Here is a 26,382-nt window from a genome sequence, read left to right on the forward strand (position 1 = left end):
TAAAGAAATATCCCATGGTGCTTCAGCCAAGATATTTGGCCTGGAGCACAAATGCACATAGAGTAGCAAAATTTGGATCAATGCACAAAGAAACCTGGAGGGAGGCAAATTTAAGACTGAGGTTTTAAAAATCTTGTTTTATAGTATGTACATCACCCTGGTGCCTGGAAAATTAGAAAGGTGATTTATAAACTTGTGTCACATTGGCTGGCTTGTCCTAGACTGGCCCATTTGAGATCAGATTGATGGTGAATGGTTCCTTGAAGGCTTGCAGTTGATAATTTTAATGTATTTCCCCAGACATAGCCATGTGGCAAGTACTGAGGATAGGAAGAAAATACCTTGGGGTTCTGCAAGAGAGTAATCGCGTTCTGTAAAAGACTCTTGTACCACCTAGATTGGTTCACATCCAATTCAGACAAGTGTGTGCAAAACCAGTCTGTGACTATGTTTGCCAAATCTTATAAGTAATCTGCAGTTCATTTTTTTCTCTTTAATTCTCTCTAGTGTCTAGCAGATTGCACAACAGATTGTGAATATCGCTTTTGATGGTTCCATAAGATTTGATACTAGGTGTTTCAGGAGTACATGTTAACAGGCACATGTTAATTTTTGCCAGCCTTATAGGTTAAATGCTTCTTCTTGGCTTGCTTCTGTTTTCCTGAAGTAGTTGTTCTAAATAAAGATCTGACTGTTCCATGTAGGGAATAATTGCAACATGTGCAATTAAGACATTAGAAACATATTGCTTTACCTCGTTGGACAATATATTTGTTTTTCTCTAGTTGTTTTCTCAGAGGATGATACAGTATTAGATTTCTATTTAGATTTATTAAATACCATATATTAGATGTGTCACAATAATTAATGACTAATTGATTAATTGACCCAGTTATTCCATCAAATCTGTTGGGCCCACTGAAATTATGAAACCACATTCATCGGACATCCACCCTTCCATGTCAACCAAATTTCTATTTAAAGTCCTAATAGATCTTTGTCATGGAAGCTTGAGAGGATACACCATTTAGGAATATATACTTTATCATCTCTCTTTAAAAAGAACAGAGCAGCCACAGGAAATACCTGAATCCACCTAGATCAAAGTAAGACCTGTGCCACCTAGTGACTAAACCATACAACAACACTATCCACACACACTTCTTGCTTGGCCTTTTTGCAGCCAGGCACCTTCCCACTAGTCATTGGGAGATGCAATGATGCAGGGGACTCTCGGACTATCGCCTATTCCACAATAAAAAGAAAGGGTGCATAGAGTAAGCAGAGCTCAATTCTTTCAGAGCTCAATTTCAGAGTTATTGTCTACTGCCTCCAGGTGCCCCTGAACAGTATCACCTCAGAGGCACTTGCATCACCTCTGGGTGATGTCCCTTTTCCTGATATAAGGGATGCCTTAGGGAGGGAGCAAAGTATGATTTTTTCCCCTGTACCTTTTAGCTTTGTCAGCGCCAACCACTTCAAAGAAGTCTGATAGAACTATGCTATATTTCCACCAGGCACAGGCACTCCTTCAATTAAAGAACAATAGATGATGGAACACAGAAATATAGGAAGCTGCCTTAAACTGAGTCAGACCATTGGCCTGTAGAGCTCAGCATTACTTCTATACTGACTGGCAGTACACAAGAGTCTATTGAAGCCCTGCCAGGAGTTGCCAGAGATTGAACCTGGGACTGATTGCATCATTGGCCATCATCCGTGGCCGAGTAAGATTGTCTTCCAGGGTAAGGTCTTTAACAGTGGGTCCGTAAGTGACTGTGGAGGCCAGTTCTGGATCCACACAGCCTCCCACAGTGAGGACATAGGTTTCCAGATGGAAGATGGTCATGATGAGGATTTGCTTGACATGCCTTCCGCTTGGCTCGTCTGTCCCTTTCGCCCTGTATTCGTGCTTCTTCAAAGTCCATAGCACCTTTGATAATGGCCAACCTCCAATTGGGTCGCTCATGGGCCAAGGCTTCCCAGTTCTCGATGCTCATGTTACATTTTTTTAGATTAGCTTTGAGAACATCTTTAAACCTCTTTTGCTGTTCGCTGATATTCCGTTTTCCATCCTTAAGTTGGGAGTAAAGTTGCTGCTTTGGAAGATGGTGATCAGGCATTCAAACAACATGGCTGGTCCAGCGAAGCTGATGTTGGAGGATCATTGTTTCAACACTGGTGGTCTTTGCTTTTTCCAATACGCTAACATTAGTCCATCTGTCTTCCCAAGTAATTTGCAGAATTTTCTGGAGGCAGCATTGGTGGAATCTTTCAAGAAGTTGGGAGTGGCGTTTATAGATGGTCCATGTTTCACAGGCGTACAGTAGGGTCGGTAGTACAATGGCTTTGTAAATAAGCATTTTGGTCTCCCTGCGAATATCCTGATCCTTGAACACTCTACGCTTCATTTGGGAGAATGCGGCACTCGCAGAGCTCAGATGATGTTGAATTTCAGCGTCGATGTCAGCTTTTACAGAGAGATGGCTGCCAAGATAAGAAAAGTGATCGACATTCTCCAGCGTTGCACCATTAAGCTGGATTGATGGTGCTACAGAGGGATTGGTTCTCACTTGCTGATGAAGGACTTTTGTTTTTTTTTATGTTAAGCGAGAGGCCAAGCTTTTCATATGCTTCTGCAAAGACATTTGAGATAGTTTGAAGATCTTCCTCTGAATGTGCGGAGACTACATTATCATTGGCATATTGAAGTTCCATGACAGAGGTTGTAATTACCTTACTTTTTGCTTTCAGCCTACTGAGATTTAAAAGCTTTCCATCTGTTCGATATGTGATTTCCACGCCAGTGGGAAGTTTCCCCTCAACAAGGTGTAGAATCATGGAGATAAAAGTAGCAAATCAGGTCAGAGCAATGACACATCCCTGTTTGATGCCTGATCCCACTTTGAATGGATCACTGTGAGAGCCATTGTTATCCAAAATTGTTGCTATCATGTTGTCAAGGAGGAGTCGCAAAATATTCACAAGTTTATGAGGGCATCCAATTTTCAGAAGTATGGTCCAGAGAGCAGTTCGATTTACAGTATCAAAGGCCTTATTCAGATGAATAAACGCCATATACAGAGGTCAGTTTTGCTGCCTGCATTTTTCTTGAAGCTGTCGTGCAGTGAAGATCATGTCCACTGTCCCCCTGGAAGGGCAGAAACCATTTTGGGATTCAGGGAGGATGTCTAGGTAGGAGGCGATTTGCGAGGATCCTTGCAAGGATTTTACCTGCGGTAGCTAGAAGAGAGATGCCTCAGTAGTTCCCACAATCTGTTCTATCACCCTTCTTGAAAAGAGTGATAATTATGGCATCCCTAAAGTCTTCCGGGATCTCCTCCCTCATCCAGATTTTTTCAATGAGCTTATGAAGTTGTTGTGTAAGTTCAGGCCCACCTTCTTTGAAGAATTCAGCAGGAATACCATCAGGTCCACTACCTTTGTTATTCTTCATTTGATTAATGGGTTTACTTTCATCCAAATTAGGGGATACTGCAAGCTCATCTATAATTTGTTGTTGCGGGATTTGAGAGAAGACCTCATCAGCCACAATAGAGTTACGATTAAGGAGGTCGTGGTAATGTTCTTTCCAATGCAGTGCAATAGACTCTTTGTCATTTAGAAGTTTGGTACCATCTATTGAATGTAAGGGATTTGTACCATAATTTGTTGGTCCGTAGATAGCCTTTGTGGGATTAAAAAAGCCCCGTGCATCATGAGCACCTGCAAAATGCTGGATTTCTTGAGCTTTCTTTATTCACCAGACGTTCTTAAGTTTTCTAGTTCTTCTTTGCACCTCAGCCTTTGCACTGGTATAGATTTTTTTCTTAGCAGCACAGTTAGTGTCTTTTTGCCATATCTGGAAGGCTTTCCTTTTCTTGTCAATGATATGTTCAATCTCACTATCATTCTCATCAAACCAGTCCTGATGTTTCTTAGTTTGGTATCCAATAGTTTGTTCACATGCTGCGATAATGGAAGTCTTCAGTTTAATCCAGTGTTCCTCAACTTTTTTAGGGAGTTCTGTAGGTAGATATTTCTTGAGAGTTGTTTGAAAGCAAGCTCACTTAATAGGATCTTGAAGGGTGTGGGTGTTCATTTTACGCCTTGATTTTCTTCCTTGGAGCCTATGTTGAGGAACAATATTAATGGACATAGCGGATTGAATTAATTGGTGATCTGTCCAGCAGTCATCGGCACTCATCATGGCCCTGGTGAGGAGTACATCATGACGATATCTGGCATGGACAATTACATAATCCAGGAGATGCCAGTGCTTCGACCGAGGGTGCTTCCATGATGTTTTAAATTTATCTTTCTGGAGAAATAGTGTGTTTGTAATAACAAGATTACGCTCTGCACATTTAGTCACAAGTAGAATTACATTCAGGTTGCTATTGCCAACTCCTTCTTTCCCAATGGTTTCTGGCCATAAATCAAAATCACGCCCAACTCTTGCATTGAAATCACCCAGGAGGATATCCTCCTTAGGTATCTCTGATAAGCTGGTGTCCAGTTGGGTATACAATTTTTCCTTGATGTCTTCATCAGCATCTACTGTTGGTACATAAGCACTTGGAATAGTTGCCTGCTGGTTTTTGGTGAGTTTTAATCAGAGAGTTGATAGTCGTTCATTAATGCCAGTAGGAACTTCTGACAAGAGCTTCACAAGATCATTTTTAATAGCAAAGCCTACTCCATGTATTTGTTGTTCTTGTTTAGGCAGTCCTTTCCAGAAGAAGGTGTAACCTCCTTTTTCTTCCTTCAATTGTCCCTCTCCTGCTCTTTGAGTTTCTTGGAGTGCTGCTATGTCAATATTAAAATGTCTCAACTCCCTCGCAATGATGGCAGTCCTGCGTTCAGGTGAAGTGGTGATCCAGTCAGGGAGAGAGATGAGGCAGACTATGTTTAGGGCACCTTTTCTAGCCCCCTCCCCATACCGGGTGAGCAGAGTGGATCCTGAATAGGACTGGCCAGTCGTGGATACAGCTGCCAAACTACTCAACTGCCTTGGTCCTTGAGCCAGGACGACTGAGTCTGTATCCACCGCCCATGTGCTGGTCCATGACTAGGGGCTTCTGGATTTCACAGTCCTGCTCCCATTGCCATTTGCTGATCGCCATGGGACTTTTGCTTTGGTTTGCTTTGGTTTGATTGGAAGACACCTGTGTGTGAATTTGTTTTATGGGGAGATCAGTGCATGATGATCAATGCACAATCTTGACAGAAAAAGGCTTTGATCCAATGGCATGGATACCACGATGATTGGAAGTCTTTTAGCTGCTGCAGCCTTCATCTGCCTTCACAGCCGTTGTAACATACACATTGTTATCCTCCACCTGTTTTGCCATTGAGGACTTTCTTGGATCGTTATTTATCTGGTTCCTCTCCCTTGACCTTACCAGCATGCGTGACGCTGCATGACTCCCAACGGCATCGCTCACAGGGTTCATTGGAACACGCAAGCCCACTCACCACTGCAAGGTGACGATCCAGCGAGGACCCACTGATTACATGTATTTATCACAAATAGAGTGTATGGCAGGAAAGAATGCACCACATTTTCATTAATACAGATGACTGAGCAAATCCATGATAGATTTTTTCCCCACTTGGTAAATCAGTTGTCTGTACTGGACTTCTGACATTTATATAGAACAGTCAGTGTACATAGTGCTTTACAGAGAGTAAGAGGACAGGCCCCTGCCTTGGATGTTATCAGGGGTGTAGTTGTCCAGGGTCTCTGGGGGATCTTAGGCCCCTTGCATTTTTGGGAGCCAGGTCCCAGCAGGGTTCCTATGCAGGCCTGTAGCCATGGGGTACAAATGGGGGTACTGCCCCGCTGAGCTGTGCTTTGCCCCAGGCCTGTAGCCAGGGGAGGTAGTTGGGGGCGCCACCCTCCCTAGAGCTGTGCTCTCCCCCGATGATTCTTTTTTGGGAAATTGACTTCTTTTTCATTTGCGACATGACAGACAATGACGACCTCCATTTAAAGAATGCTAACTTGTTTTAAGAACAGAAGCAGTTAACAATAGGACCCTCTGAAAAATGCAGTGAATAAAGAAGGGTGAGTACACAACAAAAGTCTAATCTGAAAGAGACCCCAAAAGGACAGAATATGGAGAAACCGATTGGTTCTCAATAGGAAAGGGTGTGAGACAGGGGTATATTTTTTCACCCTATTTGTTTAATCTGTAAACAGAACATATCATATGGAAAGCGGGATTGGACCAAGATGAAGGAGGTGTGAAAATTGGAGGAAGAAATATCAATAATTTAAGATATGTAGATTATACGATACTACTAGCAGAAACCAGTAATGATTTGAAAAGAATGCTGATGAAAGTTAAAGAAGAAAGCACAAAAGCAGGACTACAGCTGAATGTCAAGAAGACTAAAGTAAAGATGACAGAAGATTTATGTAACTTTAAAGTTGACAATGAGAACACTGAACTTGTCAAGGATTAGCCTTAGCACAATCATTAACCAAAATGGAGACAATAGTCAAGAAATCAGAAGTAGGTTAGGACTGGGGAGGGCAGCTATGAGAGAACTAGAAAAGGTCCTCAAATGCAAAGATGTATCACTGAACACCAAAGTCAGGATTATTCAGACCATGGTATTCCCGATCTCTATGTATGGATGTGAAAGTTGGACAGTGAAAAAAGTGGATAAGAGAAAAATCAACTCATTTGAAATGTAGTGTTGGAGGAGAGTTTTGTGCATACCACAGACTGCGAAAAAGACAAATAATTGGATGTTAGAACAAATTCAACCAGAACTGTCACTAGAAGCTAAAATGATGAAACTGAGGTTATCCTACTTTGGACACATAATGGGAAGACATAATGGGATTCACTAGAAAAGACAATAATGCTGGGAAAAACAGAAGGGAGTAGAAAAAGAGGAAGACCACCTGTGTCCTGTAGAGCACCATATTTTCATAATTTAGTAAACACTCACAAATCTTTGTAAAGGAATAGTCTGTGAATTGTATCATTTTAATACAAATATATTGCCCCATACCCAGAATGAAGAACCAAGGCAATGATTGGTTAAAGGTTATATTTATTAAAATATAACAAGAAAGACTTGCTCCAAACCAAACAGAAGTGTAGGCAGACAGAACCTGTGCTGGTAGACAGAAAATCTCCTGCCTGATGCTAAGGGCCAAACCACCCCAGAGCTGCCGAAGTTGTGAAGGAGAGGGAAAACCGTCTTGCCATAATGGAAAGCTTCAGGTGTGTGGCCTGACAGATGGAAGCCACTCCCTGATGTTCAGTTTTCAGCAGATGGCATCTGCCAGGCCCCTAGAGCACCACACCAAGCAGTCCCCCAAGCGGGTTGACAATAGGTGGTGGTTAGTGGAATGCCATCTACGCAACATGCCTCAGGATGCTGGCCATTATCTAAATCTCTTCTCTGCCTGCGTTTAACAGCAAACAAATCCTACAGCCAAATCAAGCCCTAAACCACCATAAGCCAATCAAATTAAGAGCAGTATGAAGTAGGTGAAAAAAGGAACATCCCAAAATCAGGACGCCCCCCCCCAAAAAAATTCCTTCTCAGCCCTGAATTACATTGCTCAAGGATGGAAGGATGGAATGCTGCAAAGAAGAAGGAAGACTTGGGGGACAGGCAGCCTCTTCCAGGCAAGCCTTGTCCTGAGCCTATTGGCCAAAACAGGCCACATGGGGAAGATGAATGCTTCTCCCCTCAGAAGGAAACCACGAGTCTTCCTTCCTCATCAGAGTGGAGCAAACCCACCCCCAACAAAAGATTGAGAGCACAAAATAAAAGCTCCATAACTGAGACCCTCTTAATTGAAAAAAGAATGAAAACATTGGGAACGTATCAAAGCATCAGTCCAGTGCACACTTATTTGGAAGTAAGCTCAATTGAATGCAGTGGAGCTTACTTCTGAGTAAACATGCCTAAGGCTTCTTTGCATATGGATTATTTCTGGTGAAAAGAAACATGTGGAGTGTGGCATAAAAATAGCTGTGTTGGTATCAAAGAATGAAACACAACCTAAGAAATGTATTATATTCTACTTCTGTTATTGGACCAGCTTCTGGTTTTTTTGTAAATGCACGCACATTTCAAGACATGAACAGCACAGGGTTACTTCACAGTTCAAGTGTTCTTGAGATGTTATCTTTAGTGGTCTAAAAGCTGCTACCCTGTTTAGTACAGTGAAAAGCCCAAGGCCCTGGAAAAAGAGCCCTCATAATAGCCCCTTTCCATGCCAACATTACTCTTCTTAAGAATGGGTCACATGCTACACCGTGGGCATGTCCCAAGGGGCCTTAGCCTTCTGCATTTCTGGGCAAACTCATGACTCTAGCCACAATAACCTCTACAGTACTGCTCACTTATCAAGGCAAAGACTAATCAGAGTGGGCATTATAATATTACATAAGTTGCTATCTGTTGTGCAAAAAAGAACATCACAGACAACAGATAGAGCCAGGTATATATGATCATACATATGTTAATAATGAATGGCCTTTTCACAATGATGATCAAGAGTGACTTTCAAAAATGATGTTCATCCTACTGATCTTCATGTTTTTAAAAGATCAGAAGGTTCAAAGGCAGAGAACCTGTGGCCCTCCAGATGTTGTTGGGCTGTCATTGCCATCAGCCCCAGTGAGCACGACAAATGTTCAGGGAAGATGAAAGTTGTAGTCCCACAACATCTGGAGAGCCACAGGCTCCCCAACTCTAATCAAAGCCTTCAAAGTAAAGAATTTGTTTTACACTAGGGGAATAGCTGCCTGTATACCATTTTCCCAATGACACTAATAATTAAAATATGAAGAAGATTCCAGTGTTATAAATTATTAAAATTATCACTTGTAATATTAGAGTAGTGGTTAAGGTGTTGGACTACGATCTAGGACACCAGGGTTTGAATCCCCACATAGCCATGAAGCTCACTGGGTGACCCTGGGCCAGTCACTGCCTCTCAGCCTCATAAAAACCCTATTCATAGGGTCGCCATAAGTCGGAATCGACTTGAAGGCAGTACAATTACATTTTATTTAATATTTATTTATTTTTATGGGGGAATGTCCAACCTTTTTATTTCCAATTATCCACTTTGGTAACATTTTTATTGGAGTTGTAATTGTTAAAAGTCGGATATAACTATAGGAAACAAATAAATGAATGTTTTGTATGAGAGTTTTAAGTAATTCTGAATCACTTCATTTCATTTTATGTCTTTTTAAAATTTAGAATCCCAGCACTGTATTCTTGTGTAGCAGTCATATATGAATCTTCTAATTTTTTTCTCGTCTGTGTCTGCTAGAGTCTAACATGGCCTTAAGGCTTTGGTTAACATTTAGCTCTAAAAGTGACTCATTCAAATGGTAGCCTAGCAGATTTTTTTTCCCTTTAGGAATTTTTGTCTTGTCTGTTGCTCATGTTCTATTCCTTTCCCCCTCTTTTTTCTTTTTTTCTTTTTGTATTGGGAACTCATGATAAAATTTGATAAGCAGAAAAAATTGGACGCATTTGGGGTTTTTTTCCAAGAGAAAAGTGCTCTTACTCCCTTTTGGTTCAAGAGAATTAATAACGATCTCCGCTTGTTTCTTCTCCTTCTATGGGATATCTGAAGCGTTGGTAAGAAAAAAAATCCCATAAATCTCTTATGAGCCGTGATGCATCTACAGAGTTTAAAAAATCTTCCTCTCTGTAGGTCAGAACATTTCCAGCTGCTGTCAGACAGTATGCATAAAATTAATCTTTTTAAAATTCTCATTTTTGGTGCCCAAAGCTGTCTTGAAGACATTTCTACCAAAGTATTTGCAACTTATTGTTTGAAAGAGTGTATGGGGGGGTATGAGTGAAAGACATGAGTGCCCTAAGAAATAGGTGGTTTTCTTTTCAGACATGAGTAGTAAGAAGGTGGTTCCCAATATAATGGCAGACATATGGCATCTATGTGTGATTCCCACCTTTTCCGCGAGTGACTGAAGAATACAGACACTGCAACACAGAGCATTTTGTAACCTTGGTTAAAACATTTGCTTTAGCTTCAAATGAACCAGTTGTTTAGGCTGCAATTCTAGTGCTCCTGGGAGAGTGCCTGAGGTGCCATAGGATACCTCCGATCTCTCTCCAGTTTTGAGGGGGATCCCTGTCCCTGCCATAGCAGCAACTTCTGTGACCCTTGCTCTAACAACATCAGAGGTCTGACGTCAGTAGGGCCAAAAAGGAGGTGTGTTGGGGCAGTTTGGGGGCATGTTGGGGGACTTTTGATCCAAAGGTTTTATTGCCTTCCTGGTTCCCTAATTAACCCCCAAACCTCGGATAAATGTATGCAAGAAGCTAGAGCAAATGAATCCCATTTATTTCCCTTTCACTATTTCCAATGGGAGGGAATAGTATATATTTAGTATGCATGGAGTTTTAAAATAACCTAGCATACAAATGTTTAAGCACATAAACAAGAAGTTAGACATCACATCTGTTTTGTTTTTAAACAGTCACATGATTCTTCAAAGTAAAACACATGCAATTAGTAACTGACACAATACAGGATGCGGTTAATTTACAAGGCGCATAATGATATGAAAATCCTTGTCCTTTGTTCATATTAATTATATTGTAAACCACATGACAAAATTCAAGAGGTTTTTGACTGAATTGTCCCTAATATTTTGCTAGTTAGATCTGTCAGATGGTAAAGTTTTGCCACAAGTAGGGCTGTTTTTTTCTAATGATAGGAAACTTGTTTGATAGGAAAAACTGCTGTATATTTATGAAAAATTAGGGACAGCAGACTTTTCTCAAGCATGTTGTTTTTAAAATAAATGGAAAACATAAAATTTATCAGGTGGCAGGAATGGATTTTGAGAACCTGTTTACCTGGAAACAATTATTAGAAGAGTTGGAAAATTGAACACTTAAATAAATTGCAATTAAATAAATCCAGCTTTCTTAATTTTTCATAATTCAATGACATGTCACTCAATGCACAAATTTATTCACCTTATAGAACATTTCTTAGAAACTTTCTAAGTTTCTTTCCAAACTTAGAAGACATAACATATTTTCAGAAGAGGCATATCTGGAGGCAGTACCACAATCTTCTGTCCCCGTTGTCAGATTTAAATTGAAGCCTTGGGCAGAGCAATTCAATTCATGGGAAGCTGGCCAAAGGGGTGCCAGTGGAGGCAGAGCCAGCAGGAAGCTCTGTGGCATCCATTTCCTGTTTGGGAGCCTCTGGGCTGGCAGAATGTTGACTCCACTGGGAGCTGTGCACACAAGCCAAAAAGAAAAAGCCAGCTCTCACAAATACCCCTACCAGCAAATAAGTGCTCCCCATTGACTTCCATTAGAATGATTTTCATAGACCGACCTTTTACTCTGTGTAACTTTGGCCCTGATCAGGACCCTCCAGAGTGCTCCAAATGGGAGTTGGATGTTGCATTAGTCCCCCCTGGCTCCTTCTCCAACTTGCCCCAGAACACCCCTTTGTCAGACCTTCCTCTGGTTTCCGCTGCCACCCCTTCCACCGGGTTGGGCTTCCCTGATGGACCCCCAGCTGAGTCAGCAAGGTCCTAGCTCCATCATGGTGGAGGATCTTCTGCCAGCAGAGGCTGGTGGAGTTGGGACTGTGCTGGCTCAGCCAGGGGTCTGCCATATCCAACTCCTCTCAGCCTGGCGTAAATATGAGTTGGATTACATCCTCAATCAAGATTTATTGGCTTGGGAAGGATTAAATTATTAGAGAGTTTTGTACTGAATGGAGTCAATGCCTAAACAGAGGTGTTCACCCACACCTTGCCTTCCATGTGGTAATTGCAGTCTCCCAGGAGGTGGCTATGACATCTATAGTGCTGGACTTCCATCATTTTCTTTTACATTGCATTGAAGCACTGCTAGTGGTATGCCAAAAATTTCTTCTGCAGTTTTTCCTGACCATTCTCCATAAATTAACAAGAAAAGAAATTACATTCAACAATGATCAAAGGCAAAGAAAATTTTTGTTGAAAATTAGGTGGAGTGTTTTGTTCTTGCACTTACCTTGCTTTTGCAATGGCTGAGGGGTTTTATGAGTATTCTGTCATTCCTTCTCTAAATTATGTCTCTGGTGGCCTGCATTTTGCAGCCATCCCAGGTATCTATGCCTTTTGAAAATCTTGTGATGTTATGGGCTGGGCTTTCTTGTAACCACAGGAAGCCAGGTAGGATGCCTATCATGATTCTGACAGCTGTTTTTGTTTTTTTAAAAAAAGAATGTATTTTTATTTTTAATGAAATTAGTGCAGATTCTTCCCCCTGCCTAAGGTAAAATGAAGGACTTATCTTAAATACAAAGCCAGGGAGCACTTAGCCAGTCTCCTGAGCTTCCAATATTTCAGCTAAAGCTCTGGAGAAGATATCATGAACTAACTCCTCCCATGGGCTTTTTTTCAGATCAGAAAGCATGGGCAGCTGGAGAGGCTGTAGGCTGCTGGTGAAATATTTAATAGAAAGAAAGAAAAAACAGCACCCTCAAACACTTTACAACAATAAAGTAAATTCTAAAGCACTGTGTGAATTAGAAAAACAGAAGCCTCTTTTGTACAAAAAGAAAACCTCTGAGAAATTGGAGAGCAGGCTCTGGCACAGCACTAAGAACTGTCAAACCAAGTTATTGAGCTTGTTGTGTTATTGAGATAACATCTTTTGACATTTTGTGTTTCTTTTATTATTTGTTTAGATTTTAATTCTGTCCCAGATCGAAGGCACAGATCCTTCCAATGCATTATTCTGCAGCATCCAGATACTTAGACATTTCCTCCTAAACTTTTATATGGCACCCAGAACTGACATTCCACAGATGGAAACCATCTGACCTGCTTTCAAATAGCAACTTGTTTAGTGAGGAGATTTTGCTCTGATGGTTCCAAATGGGTTTCAACAACTATGAAGTGCTCCACTATGCTAGATCTTTTGCAGAAGCCATCCTGACTGGAAAAAGAGCAGAATATAAATTTTTAAATAATCAAGGTTGTAATCCTAGGCACTGAACAAAAGGAGGCTTTATTTATTTATTTATTTATTGCACTTGTATACCGCCCCATAGCTGAAGCTCCCTGGGCGGTTTACAGCAATCAAAAACATTAAAACAAATATACAATTTAAAACACATATTTAAAAAACAATTTAAAACACAATTTTAAAATTTAAAACAATATAAAAACAATTTGAAATACATGCTAAAATGCCTGGGAGAAGAGGAAAGTCTTGACCTGGCGCCGAAAAGATAACAGTGTTGACACCAGGAGCGCCTTGTCAGGGAGATCATTCCATAAATTGGGGGCCACCACTGAGAAGGCCCTCTCCCTTGTTGCCACCCTCCAAGCTTCCCTAGGAGTAGGCACCCGGAGGAGGGCCTTTGATCTTGAACATAGTGTACGGGTGGGTTCGTATCGGGAGAGGCGTTCCTTCAGGTATTGTGGTCCCAAGCCTTGTAAGGCTTTATAGGTCAAAACCAGCACCTTGAATTGAGCTCGGAAACATACAGGCAGCCAATGCAAGCAGGCCAGAATCGGTTTTATATGTTCAGACCATCTGGTCCCTGTTACCAATCTGGCCACTGCATTTTGTACAAGCTGCAGTTTCCGAACCGTCTTCAAAGGCAGCCCCACGTAGAGTGCATTGCAGTAATCTAACTTGGAGGTTACCAGAGCATGGACAACTGAAGCCAGGTTATCCCTGTCCAGATAGGGATGTAGTTGGGCCACCAACCGAAGTTGGTAGAAGGCACTCCGTGCCACCGAGGCTACCTGAGCCTCAAGTGACAGAGACGGTTCTAGGAGAACCCCCAAGCTATGAACCTGCTCCTTCAGGGGGAGTGCAACCCCATCCAGGACAGGTTGGACATCCACCATCCGGTCAGAAGAACCACCCACTAGCAGCATAGTCTTGTCTGGATTGAGCCTTAGTTTATTAGCCCTCATCCAGTCCATTGTCACAGCCAGGCACCAGTTCAGCACATTGACAGCCTCACCTGAAGAAGATGAAAAGGAGAAATAGAACTGCGTGTCATCATCATACTGATGGCATCGCACTCTAAAGCTCCGGATGACCGCACCCAACGGTTTCATGTAGATGTTGAACAGCATGGGGGACAGAACTGACCCCTGCGGAACCCCATACTGGAGATTCCAGGGTGCTGAGTAATGTTCCCCAAGCACCACCGCCTTATGGAGCCGACCTGCCAAGTAGGAGTGGAACCACCGCAATGCAGTACCTCCCACTCCCAATTCAGCTAGTCTCCCCAGAAGGATACCATGGTCGATGGTATTGAAAGCCGCTGAGAGATCAAGGAGAATCAACAGAGTCACACTCCCACTGTCTCTCTCCCAAGAAAGGTCATCATACAGGGTGACTAAGGCTGTTTCCATGCCAAAACCAGGTCTGAAACCCGACTGAAATGGATCCAGATAATCGGTCTCATCCAAGAGTGTCTGGAGCTGGCCTGCAACCACTCTTTCCAGGACCTTGCCCAGGAATGGAACATTTGCTACCGGCCTATAGTTATTAAGATTCTCTGGGTCCAAGGAGGGTCTCTTCAGGAGTGGTCTCACTACTGCAGCCAGAGACCACCCCTCTCGCAGAGAAGCATTAATCACCTCCCTGGCCCAGCCGGCTGTTCCATCCCTGCTAGCTTTTATTAGCCAAGAAGGGCAAGGATCCAGCACAGAAGTGGTTGCACGAACCTGTCCAAGCACCTTGTCAATGTCCTCAAGCTGCACCAACTGAAACTCATCCAAGAAATCGAGTATTCTGAGTAAACAAGTATAGAACTCGGCTCTAAATCACTGGTTCCCAACCTGGGGGGCGGTGTGAAGTAATCCAGAGGGGCCTCGAACAGTAAACATATGAATTATTTATTATTTTTTGTAAAAAAAGTCTTCACTCCCTGGACGCTGTCTGCTCCCCACTGCCGCTGCAGATGACACCTCCCCCTTGCTCCAAATGAGAGGGGAGGACTTTGCTGAAGTGCCCGAGTGTCTTTCAGGCATGCCAAGGGCAGGCATCTGCCTATACCACACGAAGGAGGCTGAGGGAGGAGCTACCAGGAAGAAGAGGGGATTACTATCCTGACTTCCGTCTCCTCACACTGCCATTGCTGACGGCGCCCTTACTCACAATGTGAGGAGGGGGCTTTGTGTGAAGCAAAAAGAAGCAAGGCTGCAAGGAAAGTCTGCTTTCCCCCTTCCTCCCTGGCAGCCATCCTGCCTGCCTTTCTTGACTCCTGCTTCGCTGCCACCTCCTTTTAAAAATTATTCTTATTTGGAAGCTGCCCAGATCTCATCTTTGGCCCAAACAGAGCCAAGGAGCAGTGAGGAAGCTCAGGATTTGCTCACCCTCCATTTCTGAGGCTTAGTGTGTGTGCCAGTATCCCCCCTTCCTTCCTCTTACATTCTGCCCCCCCAATCTCTCTCTCCAAGATGCTGCAGCAACAAGATGTTCCCCCCTCCCATGTGCCCAAATGCATGCATGCCTGCAGATGCTTGCAGGAGGGGCAGATGTGTTTGTGTGTTTGCACTCTCTGATCTGTCTTCTGCTCCACTCTCATTTCCCAAATGCACACTAACCAAGTCATCAGTTCTGATGATCATCCCAAGTCCTAAAAGCACTAACCCCCCTCCTCAATATATCCACCCTTTAGTCTTCACTATCTAGCATCTCCAGATTGCTGCCACATTGCTGCTTCTTTATTATTATTATTATTATTATTATTAGTAGTAGTAGTAGTAGTAGTAGTAGTAGTAGTAGTAGTAGTAGCAGTATTTAAAAGCTCAGCAGGTTGACTGAGGCTGTGGTCCAAATACTGCAGCTGAAATGTATTTCTTTATTTAATTATTATTGCATTTATATCCCACCTTTGCCTAAGGCAGTGCACAAGGTTTCCCCCTTCCATTTTATCCTTACACCAACCCTATGAGGTAGGTCAGGCTGAGAGACTGTCTGGCCCAAGGTCACTCAGTGGGCTTCATGGCTGGGTGGAGATTTGAACTTGGATCTTAGCTCCACTGTAACCCACTGGTGTTGGGGGACAGGACTGTACATCTTCAGACTGTCTGGGGGGAGGGGATCCCAGTTTGATTGGACCTTTGCATTAAGAAAAGAAAGCAACACCTCCCTGTCTTCAGACAGCTTTTTATGGAAAGGAATATCTGGAGATGTGATTTTGCCACACAGCATTTTTTCAGTTAACAAAGACTAAAATTACAGTTAGTGTGTGGGGGGGGGGTGTCACAAAATTTTCTGAGCTTACAAAGGGGGTCCTGTAATAAAGGTTGGGAACCACTGCTCTAAATGTTATATGTTATTGCTCATCTCACATAAGTGTCATAATGATTTTCATGTTGCCTTAATTAACTGAGCCACGCATTCCAGATTCAGAGTCAATATTCTTTCTTTTGATCTACACTGGCTGTTAGAGCAATCTATGATGGCCATTATTGAGGGGAATCCTGGCATCAGTTCCTGGAATAATCTCCTTCAGTGATTCATGGCAAGTCATTGTCATGATAATTCTCAAAACTGTAAAATTTGGAGCAGAACTATTTACTTCAGCTGCACTGTACCAGAATAAATAGTATGAAAGCCACTCCTAAAATGTCTTTAGAATTGCAGCAATAGTGTAACCCTTGGGCTTTTTTCCTTAATAGATAATGAGATTGCTACCAAAGAATGGAAGAATGAATTATGTCATGCATTGTGAGGTTCACTCTTTTTGGTGATATAGTCCCAACCAACAGAGGTAGAAAATCTATGTTGTTGTTTCTGACTAGGGATTGCGCCTTTCTGTTGTCTCTGTAAAGACTGAAAGTTGCCATTTACTCAGCAGAGAAAATCACTCTTATTTGGTTTGATCCTCTACAGCAGGTGTGGGGAGCCTTTGGTCCTCCAATTGTTGCTGAATTACAGTTCCATCATGGGCCATGCTTGCTGGACTGATGGGAGTTGTAGTTTGGTAACATCTGGAGGACCAAAGGTTCTCCACTCCTGCTCTGTATTTTAAACCCAAGAATTGGAATCTCTTGTTCTTGTTTATTTGGGCTTACTTCCATCAGTCCTGCTAGTTAAGATACTGAGACCCTGAGAGTGGCCGCTTATACGTTGGACCATGGTCCAAGAGAAGCTGGGTACATTGTGGGCAAAAAGTAACAAGGTACTTCTTTGCATGTTACAAGGTTTGAGATTGCCTTTAGGGTTGCAAGTGGAAATCACCCTTTGGATACCCATCCACTTCCCTTAAAACATGAAATATTTAACATTAGAAGAGCCTGCTGAATCAGCCAGTGGCCCATCTAGTCCAGCATCCGGTTCTCACAGTGGCCAACCAGATGCCTGTGGGAAGCCAACAAGCAGGACCTGAGCATTACAGCACTCTCTCCATTTGTGATTCCCAGCGACTGGCATTCAGAGGCATGCTACCTCTGACAGTGGAGGTAGAACCTAGCCATTGTGGCTAGTCGTCACTGATGATCATATCTCCCATGAATTTGTTTAATCCTCTTTTAAAGCCATCAAAGTCGGTGACCATCACTGCTTCTTGTGAGAGCAAATTCCATAGTTTAACTTTGTGCTGTGTGAAGAAATACTTTCTTTTATCTGTCCTGAATCTCCCAACATTCAGCTTTGTTGAATGTCCACAAGTTCGAGTGTTATGAGAGACGGAGAAAACTTGTATCCATTCACTTTCTCCACACTATGCATAATTTTATACACCTCTGTCATGTCCCCTGCTACTTGCCTTTTCTCTAAACTAAAATGCCTCCAAATCCTGTAACCATTCCCCCAGGGGAGGCTTGCCCCATCCCCATGATCATTTGGGCATTGTTTGCCCTTTTTTGAATCTTTTCCAGCTGTATAATTTCCTTTTTGAGGTGAGGTAACCAGATGTGTACATAATATTCCAAGTGCAATTGCACCATAGATTTGTATCATGGTATTGTGACATTGGCAGTTTTATTTTCAGTTCCTTTCCTAATGATCCCTAGCATGGAATTCACAGCTTTTTCATAGCAGCCACTCACTTTGTCAACATCTTTATTCAGCTATCCAGTATGACCCCAAGATAGGGGATGGAAAGATCTGTCAATTTCAGTCCTCTGAATTTCTCATTTTTTCAACCTTAAATTCTCCACAATTCTGCAGCAATTTGCATTTTAGTGTGAATTTCTTCTAATAAACACATTTTGTATGCAGTTTTGACTAATGTATACATTTTTGCAATCAGTTTCTCCAAATATAATGCATTTTTATGTTATTTTCACTAATATATTGATTTTTATCAACACTTTTACCCTAATGTATGCATTTTTCCAAACATTGTTTGGCTACAGAGCTGCATTGTAAAATTTGGATAAATACAAATTTTGAAAGATAGCTGTGTTTCAGTTCTCAAATTGTTTCACAAAGTGTGAATTTGATAGATTCGGCTTTAAATGTGAAATGAATAAAATGTGCTCCCCATCCCTAACACAATATCTTGTTCCTGGTCAGTCACTATCAGTTCAGATCCTGTAAGAGTATATGTGAAATTAATTTTAAAAAATGCCCCAATGTGCATCGCTTTACACTTGCTTTCTGTTGCCTTGCAATTTCCATTTTTCTGCCCATTCACTCAGTTTGGAGAGATCCTTTTGGAGCTCTTCACAATCTCTTTTTATTTTACGCACCCTGAACAGTTTGGTATAATTAGCAAAGTTGGCTACCTCACTGCTCACCCCTAACTCTTAATCACTTATGGACAAGTTAAAAAGCAAAAGTCCCAATACTGATCTTTGGGGGACTCCACTTTCTACATCCTTCAGTTGGGAGAATTTGTTTCCTACCACCTAACTGGTTCCTGATCCACAATAAGACCTCTCCTCTTATTCCATGACTGCTAAGCTTCCCTGGGAATCTTTGGTGAGGTACTTTGTCAAAAGCTTTTTGAAAGTCTAAGTATGCTATGTCCACTGGATCACCTCTATCTATACGCTTGTTGACACTCTCAAATAACTCTCAAATAAATAATAGGTTAGTGAGGTAGGACTTATCCTTGCAGAAGCCATGCTGGTTCTGCTTCAGCAAGACTTGTTCTTTTACATGCTTGGTAATTTTATCTTTGACATTGCTTTGACAATGATTGTTCAGAATGAAATTTCCATTTTTGTTAAGCTGTCAGTTAAACGTGCAGCATTTTCTTCCAGTTCCCTAGTTCCTGGTGTTCTTTTCACATTTACTGGTGAATTCTTCTTCAGATATCCTTTGACACCTTTTGAGAATTATACCAAAAAGGTTGTTCTCTTCACAGACAACTCCTTACTGCTACTGAGCTAAACTTACGTTTATTAACTGAGGGGTAAGTATTGTCTCCTAACCCCTCTCCTCCAAAAAAAATCGCAAATAATTAAAAAGAACAGAGCTGATAGCATTATAATAGTTAACCACTTGCCATTAAAATTAGTTTAGTATTCTGTACATAAGAAGGACATTTGATAGAACAAACAACAATTGAGTCTCGTTGGATATGATTATACTGTTGTGCACCACCTCAATCTCCAAGCTGTGAGATTTCCAGGGGTCCCTGCACTTGACCTGGGCTTGGTTTCCTTGGGCCAGCGGAGACTGTGGTGTCTTTACGAAATATGGTTTATTTATTTACACACATTCCAACCTGAGCTTAGGATGGAGGGGTTCAAGGCATCAGCAGTCCAATATCCAGCTTTTCCATCAGGGTTACAGGAGGCACCCTAAAGCCATGGTGCAGAGAGCCAGTCTCTCTGCCTGCCTCCAGTTCCCAGCCATTCCCAGACACACTGAAAACACAAGCCTCTCCTTGGCCCCAGAAGGGGGGGAGGCTCTCCTGAAGAGTTTCAATGACAAAAGGATCTCCCTAGCCCATTCACCAGTTGATGGGCACCTGATAGACCCATTAACCCATCTGGCCACTCTATTAGCTTAACAAAGAAACTCACCTGACCAGCAGAGCGAGTTTCTCACCTCAGGCACAGGATTCCAAATCAGAGGCTGGAAGGGGGCTCATAGGAATTATCCATCTCAACCCCCCAAACTCATAAGACTACCCCCTTCCCTGACAAAGGTCTGTCCCAGACCTGCAAATAAACTACAGAATAACAGTTTTTCCTACAAAGCAATAACATACAGGTTAGTAAGACATTGAAATATACATTGTTAAAAGCATAGTCATATTATAGTCTAAGTACCGGGTCTCCTTTGTCTTGCCTTATGCCACTGCAGCACAGCAGCCCTCAACCACACGCACATTTTCCCCTTGCTCCCCCAAACAGTTGTACACACATTCACAATCTAACAGACACAGAATAATAAATCTTAAACATTAAAACCTTATTGCAAAAACCTATCAGCATAATTTCTAAAAAATCATTAAACAGTTCATATCCCCACAAGCATGCAAAAAGCACAAATCAACAGCATTTCAAAAGGCAATAATAAAACCATCAGAATTCCTACAGCAAATCAGTACACAGTCCCATAAGCACAACCCCCACCCCCAAACCATGCAGTTGCCCACATGGCCCTTTGTCTTGGGGCTTCATGGAGTTCCCAGTCCAAGCTGGTCCCTGCTGCTGGCTGCAGGGTCTTGGGACTCCTCTCCAGGGACAGATTTGTTTCCTCATCAGCACATGGCAGACTGTAGCCATTTTCCTCCCAATCTCTGCTTTGGGAAAAGTCTTTAAGCCTGTCCACTTCATCTCCTGCTCCAAATTCCAAATCAAAGCCCTGCCACAAGTCTTTACCTGGACTAGCTGGCCTAGCCCACCCAGATTGGCAGAAAGAAATCTTCTCTGTTCTATGCTGACCATTGGTCGAATAAATTGAATTGATTCTCTGTTCTCTGTCTCCATCTCCAATGTGAATCATGGGTCCGGAGTTTCTCTTGTCCTCCAAACTCACAGGGCGCTGGGTGCCTCTCACTGCTGGAATTTGCCCAGGGACTGCACCCATCATAGGAGCTGCATCCCACCCTATAAGACCATTATGGGGCACCCAGGGGGCAAAGTCACTTGGGGATTTTATCTCACCCATCTCTCCAGGCTCTGGGAGCTCCCTTGCACACACACCTCCAACTTTTCCTCCTGCACTTTCTCTTCCACAGCTGGCACACACTGGGTGAAGAAATCTATCAACAGCTGTTCTTCTCCAGCCTCTAGTTCACCTTTCTCAAAGGCCTTTTCTTCCTCCTGCATTACTTCTTTAAGAGCAGGCACACATGGAGCGGAGAAATCTATCAGCAGCATCTCTTCTTCAGACTCTACCCCACTTTCTTCCGAGGCCTCTTCCTCTTCATTTTCCAGCCTGTCCTCCTTCAACTCTTGGGGCTTCACTTCCAGCCTTCTGGTGTCTTCCCCCCTGGCAGGCTCCTGGACAATCAAAACTTCTTCCTCCTCCACTACTGACTGCAACTCCTTACAGTCCAAACCCTCCAGCTGCCCATCCACTTTCTGGATCTGTTTAGCCACCCCAGTCTGGGTGCTCTGCAGCTAGACTCCTGGGTCACTCTCGACCCCTTGTAGCGGCTGATCAGGCAGAGCTCTCACTTCTTCACATAGGGTCTCCCTTTCCTTTCCCAAGAAGCTTCCAATCATCTCCCACATTTGTTGCCAGTGCTCCCGTTCCTCTTGGCACTCTTGCTGCCTCTGCTGCTGGTTCTCCTGGCTATACTGCTGGAGCATCAATTTTATCTGTTCCAGGAGGGTTGCTGTTTCTCCCCCCATTTTAACTCAGGCACACCTTGCTCCCAATGCTTCTTCCAGGAAACTCAATCCCACTTCTAACACCAGTGTTGCACACCACCCCAATCTCTGATCAGTGAGATTTCCAGGGGTCCCTGTGCTCGCCCTGGGTTTGGTTTCCTTGGGAAGAAGGTCAGCGGAGATTGTGGTGTCTTTATGAAATATGATTTATTTATTTAAGCACATTCCAACCTGAGCTTAGGATGGAAGGGTTCAAGGCATCAGCAGTCCAATATCCAGCTTTTCCATCAGGGTTACAGGAGGCATCCTAAAGCCATGGTGCAGAGAGCCAGTCTCTGCCTGCCTCCAGTTCCCAGCCTTTCCCAGACACACTGAAAACACAAGCCTCTCGGCCCCAGAAGGGGGGAAGGCTCTCCTGAAGAGTTTCAACGACAAAAGGATCTCCCTGGCCCATTCCCCAGTTGATGGGCACCTGAAAGACCCATTAACCCACCTGGCCACTCTATTAGCTTAATAAAGAAACTCCCCTGACCAGCAGAGCGAGTTTCTCACCTCAGGCACAGGATTCCAAATCAGAGACTGGAAGGGGACTCATAGGAATTATCTGTCTCAATCCCCCAAACTCACAACAATACAAAAATTAGTAGCTACTGAGTTGGACAGGTAACTCTGGCATGAGGCAACTTGTTTCAGGACCGTTCCAATGCATTTTGCTTTTGTAATGCACTGAAAAATCCAAGAGGTGCATTTTACGATCTCTTGCAATGTTGCAATGAATGTTGTGTCACAACTCTCTAATTACATGCTTCTTGGCCCAACCCCATCTCTTTTGTTTCTGTTCTCTCTTTGTATTACATTATAATCAAGATGCTGGGTTCTATCCAACTGGTGCCCTTGTGCAAGCACAACTGATCCTGCAGGAGGCATCTGCTAATGGTGGTGGTGAAGCTGTTTTTACTGATTTCCCCTCCTCTCTGCAGCCCCCAGACCCCAAGAAAATCTGTTCTGGAAGGTCACCTAACCCTCCATAACAGAGTTTCAGAAGCCAGGGAAGAGGGGAAATCAGCAAAAATTGTCTCCTCTTCTACTCCATTCATGGATACCTCCCACTGAAGAAACAGCACTAGGAGGACAAATTAAATTCTGCCGGCTGATTACTGTGTAAGGGGTGCTGATGTGGATTGAGTGTAGTTTAATGTATGGCATCCCTTACCCTATGACAGAAGATTGGATTCACTGACCTTTGCATAGTTTCCAGACTTGCTATTGAATTATGCTGCATTAGAAGATAGGAAAATATGTTAATTGTATTCTTATGTTCCTCCAGGAATTCGGAAAGACCGCAGAGGTGGCCGTATGCTGAAACACAAACGTCAAAGAGAGGAACATGACAACAGGAATGCAGGAGTTGTAGCTGAGTCAAGGAGCCCCACCCTCTGGCCAAGCCCTCTGATGATCAAACATAACAAAAAGAATAGTCCAGCCCTGTCTCTGACTGCAGATCAGATGGTCAGTGCCTTGCTAGAGGCTGAGCCACCTATTGTCTATTCAGAGTATGACCCTAGCAGGCCTTTCAATGAAGCATCTATGATGACACTGTTGACCAACCTTGCTGACAGAGAACTGGTGCACATGATCAGCTGGGCCAAAAGAGTTCCAGGTAAGAATATTAACAAAGGATGTTTGAACAGTTGTTCATACCTCAAGACAGACTGTTGATTAGATTCTACTTAGACAAATGTGCCTCAACATCTGAGGAAACATTATTTCTTTCCTCCTTTCACCCACACAGTTCCTCCATTATATGCACTGGTATGAACTTGTTCTTTTCTGATATTACTGTGGCTAGTATAAGCAGAATGGTTTGTCTGATAAATAATTGTCAGTTTCCATTTGATGACCCCACTGCTGCATAATTGGAAGACACAGTGTAGAATGTACTGCGTGTTTGAGATATAGTGTGGCATAGCATAGTAGCATAGAATGTTTGTTTCTACATCTGCAGGTGAAATCTGGGCCATTCTATCATAAGTAAAAGTGGTTTGAGGTCTATAAAAAGTGTCCATTTGCAAAACACATGGTGCAAAATTAAGGAATGGCTAATTTGCACCCAGAACTGAAGTATACTTGGTATATCACTGTAGGCAAACACTGATTTTATGTGACCTTGGATAATCAGATAACAGCTGAGCTTCTAGCCACTAGCCAGGGTCTGGATATGATGTATTCCAGCACACAGTTTCGTTATTTATTCTAGCCTTCACCAACCTGGTGCCCTGCAGAATTTTTGGATTACAGTTCCTATCAACTGTGCAGACTGGGGCTGATGGGAGTTGTAATGCAAAATGTCTGCAGGACATCAGGTTAGCACAATCTGATTTATTCCTTGCCTTTCTATACAATGCATAATCAAGGTAGCTTATAAACAAGACTTATAAACAAGAAAGTCACCATTACAATAATCTAAAACAGTTTCAGCAAAATTTAACAGCAGCATAAAGTAGTGGTATCCATTCCAAAGAACAATATTCTGAAATAGCCCTTTGATATAAAAACTTCTTTGCCTCTTGTTCAAAACAACTGAATCAGACCAGGAGTGCCTCTCTTGGAAGGCTGTTCCAAATTTTGGGCAACAAGTAAAGGAGGACCTTTTCAGTTGCGTTTCAAATTTTGGGCAACATGGCTGAAAAGGCATTCCTACTGACCACCTGCTGTATATCTGTAATGTAATATGGGGGCCCAGAGAAAAAGGTCTGGGAGCTCATTAATACACTTCCTCGTACGACAAGTCTGGTATGGAGGACCAATGCGCTCTAGGTTCTGTATATAGTTAAAACCAAATATATTTTCATCTCAAAAGAATATATAAAGTTGATGAGAATGGAGAATAAATAGCAAAATGATCCAGGTTTCTGAATTATTTCTGGAGTAGTCAATGCCACCAGTCATTCATTAATAATTCAACTATAAAGTGCATATGCATTGAATATAACATCTACAAATGTTAGAATATACAGTTAATTTTTTTTAAAAAGACCTTTCTTCTGTTTCCACCCTGAGTGAAGAGAATTGATGGCACATTCCAAATAAAACAGTGTTGTTAATGACACTTAACAAGACAATCTTCTCATACACACACATTCATACACAGTGAGGACTGACTGAGTTATTCTATCCTGACTCCTCCTCTTGCCCAGTCATGGAGTTAGTTTGTAAATTCAGATCATTGCTGTTATCAGCTCCAATTGGTTATTATTTGGAGTATTGTACTGAGGTCCAAGAGACATTGATTTGTTGTGGCGATGCCATTTCTGACAGTAGCTGTTTCATGTGTTTTCTGCCCTGCAGATTATGAATTAATAATAAAACATGCAACTTTGCTCTTGGTGACAACATCCCCTGTACACCAGGTGCACCTCCTCCTCTCCCTAACCTTCATGTGTTTAGGGCAAATGTGTGAAGGGGGTTCAAACTGTGCTCTGCTGAATGTAGTTAGAAACCTTCTTGAGACTGAGAATCCTGAAAATGCAGGTGTCCTGAATGTGCTCAGCTGAATGCAGTTAGTAGCTCCCTTCAGACCTTCAACCTATACATGTGAAGATTGGGAGTGGAGGAGGAAAGCCTGGCACATAGGCAGAGCTTGGAAACGTTACTTTTTTGAACTACAACTCCCATCAGCCCAATCCAGTGGTCATGCTGGCTGGGGCTGATGGGAGTTGTAGTTCAAAAAAGTAACTTTTCCAAGCTCTGCAGATAGGGGATGTTGAGGGACAGGCTGTCACCCAACCTTTCCCATACACATTTAGCCCTTCACGTGGTCAGGCTGAACACTGAACAGGGCTAGAGAACGCAGGGGGCGTTGGGGAGCGGGAAGAGCGTGCGTGCTCCTAGCCACCTATTCACATTAAGTCCTCCCATGATCAGTCTGAGTAGGGCTTTTGTTATAAAAAGTCAACAAACTCAAATAAGGACAAACATAATAAAATGAATTCCAAGTTTTTATTCAGTCACATGGATTGAAAAATAAAGTCCTTGAAAAAAGTTTATAAAGATTTTATCTGAGAATATGGGTCTGAGCAAAAAGCTTTTTTTCCAAACAGAAAGTAATATTTATCTTAAATACATTTATCTACCTAGCTTCCCCATAAAAAAAAATTCACAAAGAACTGGCTCATACATTTGAAGCATTTTAGCAGTTTTAAATTGAAAATCCGCCAATTTGTATTGCTAGGTAGCCACTTTTCTCCTCTAGCTGATGTGCAGGGCAAAGATTGTCAATTCATTTTCAGTCTAGTAGCAAGCTGAAATACATTCAATTTCTCCCATTAGGGAAAAATATATTGCAGATATTTTACAGCATGCTTTATTTGTTTAATTTTAATCATTTGTATCCCAAAATTCCCCAGGGTGGCTTATTGGAACAACAATGATAAAACCACAATTAACACAATATCAAAAAATTAAGATCTCCATAAAATATAAGAACAGATAATTTATTCTGTTCAAAATCTATAGATGCATGCATGTCTCTCAAGAAATTTATCTAGACTGTTGACAACAATTCTAAAAATATATGGGTGGTTGTGTCAACTATGATTTTTTGCATTCAAAAACTAAAGTCACTAAGGGCCAA

At 42.4% G+C, this 26,382-nt stretch overlaps 1 protein-coding gene across 9 annotated transcripts in view; it reads left to right on the forward strand.

Annotated features, from left to right (window-relative positions):
* ESR1 (estrogen receptor 1) overlaps nucleotides 1–26,382 on the forward strand; it is a 383,776-nt gene that overhangs the window by 275,323 nt on the left and 82,071 nt on the right. For all 9 annotated transcript variants that reach the window (XM_061624146.1, XM_061624145.1, XM_061624151.1 and 6 more), the window contains one exon: nucleotides 23,077–23,409. In XM_061624146.1, coding sequence (XP_061480130.1) covers nucleotides 23,077–23,409 — 333 coding nt within the window. The remainder of the gene's footprint in view (nucleotides 1–23,076; nucleotides 23,410–26,382) is intronic.

The sequence above is a fragment of the Rhineura floridana genome, chromosome 4, assembly GCF_030035675.1.
Source record: "Rhineura floridana isolate rRhiFlo1 chromosome 4, rRhiFlo1.hap2, whole genome shotgun sequence".
Taxonomy (NCBI): Eukaryota; Metazoa; Chordata; class Lepidosauria; order Squamata; family Rhineuridae; genus Rhineura; species Rhineura floridana.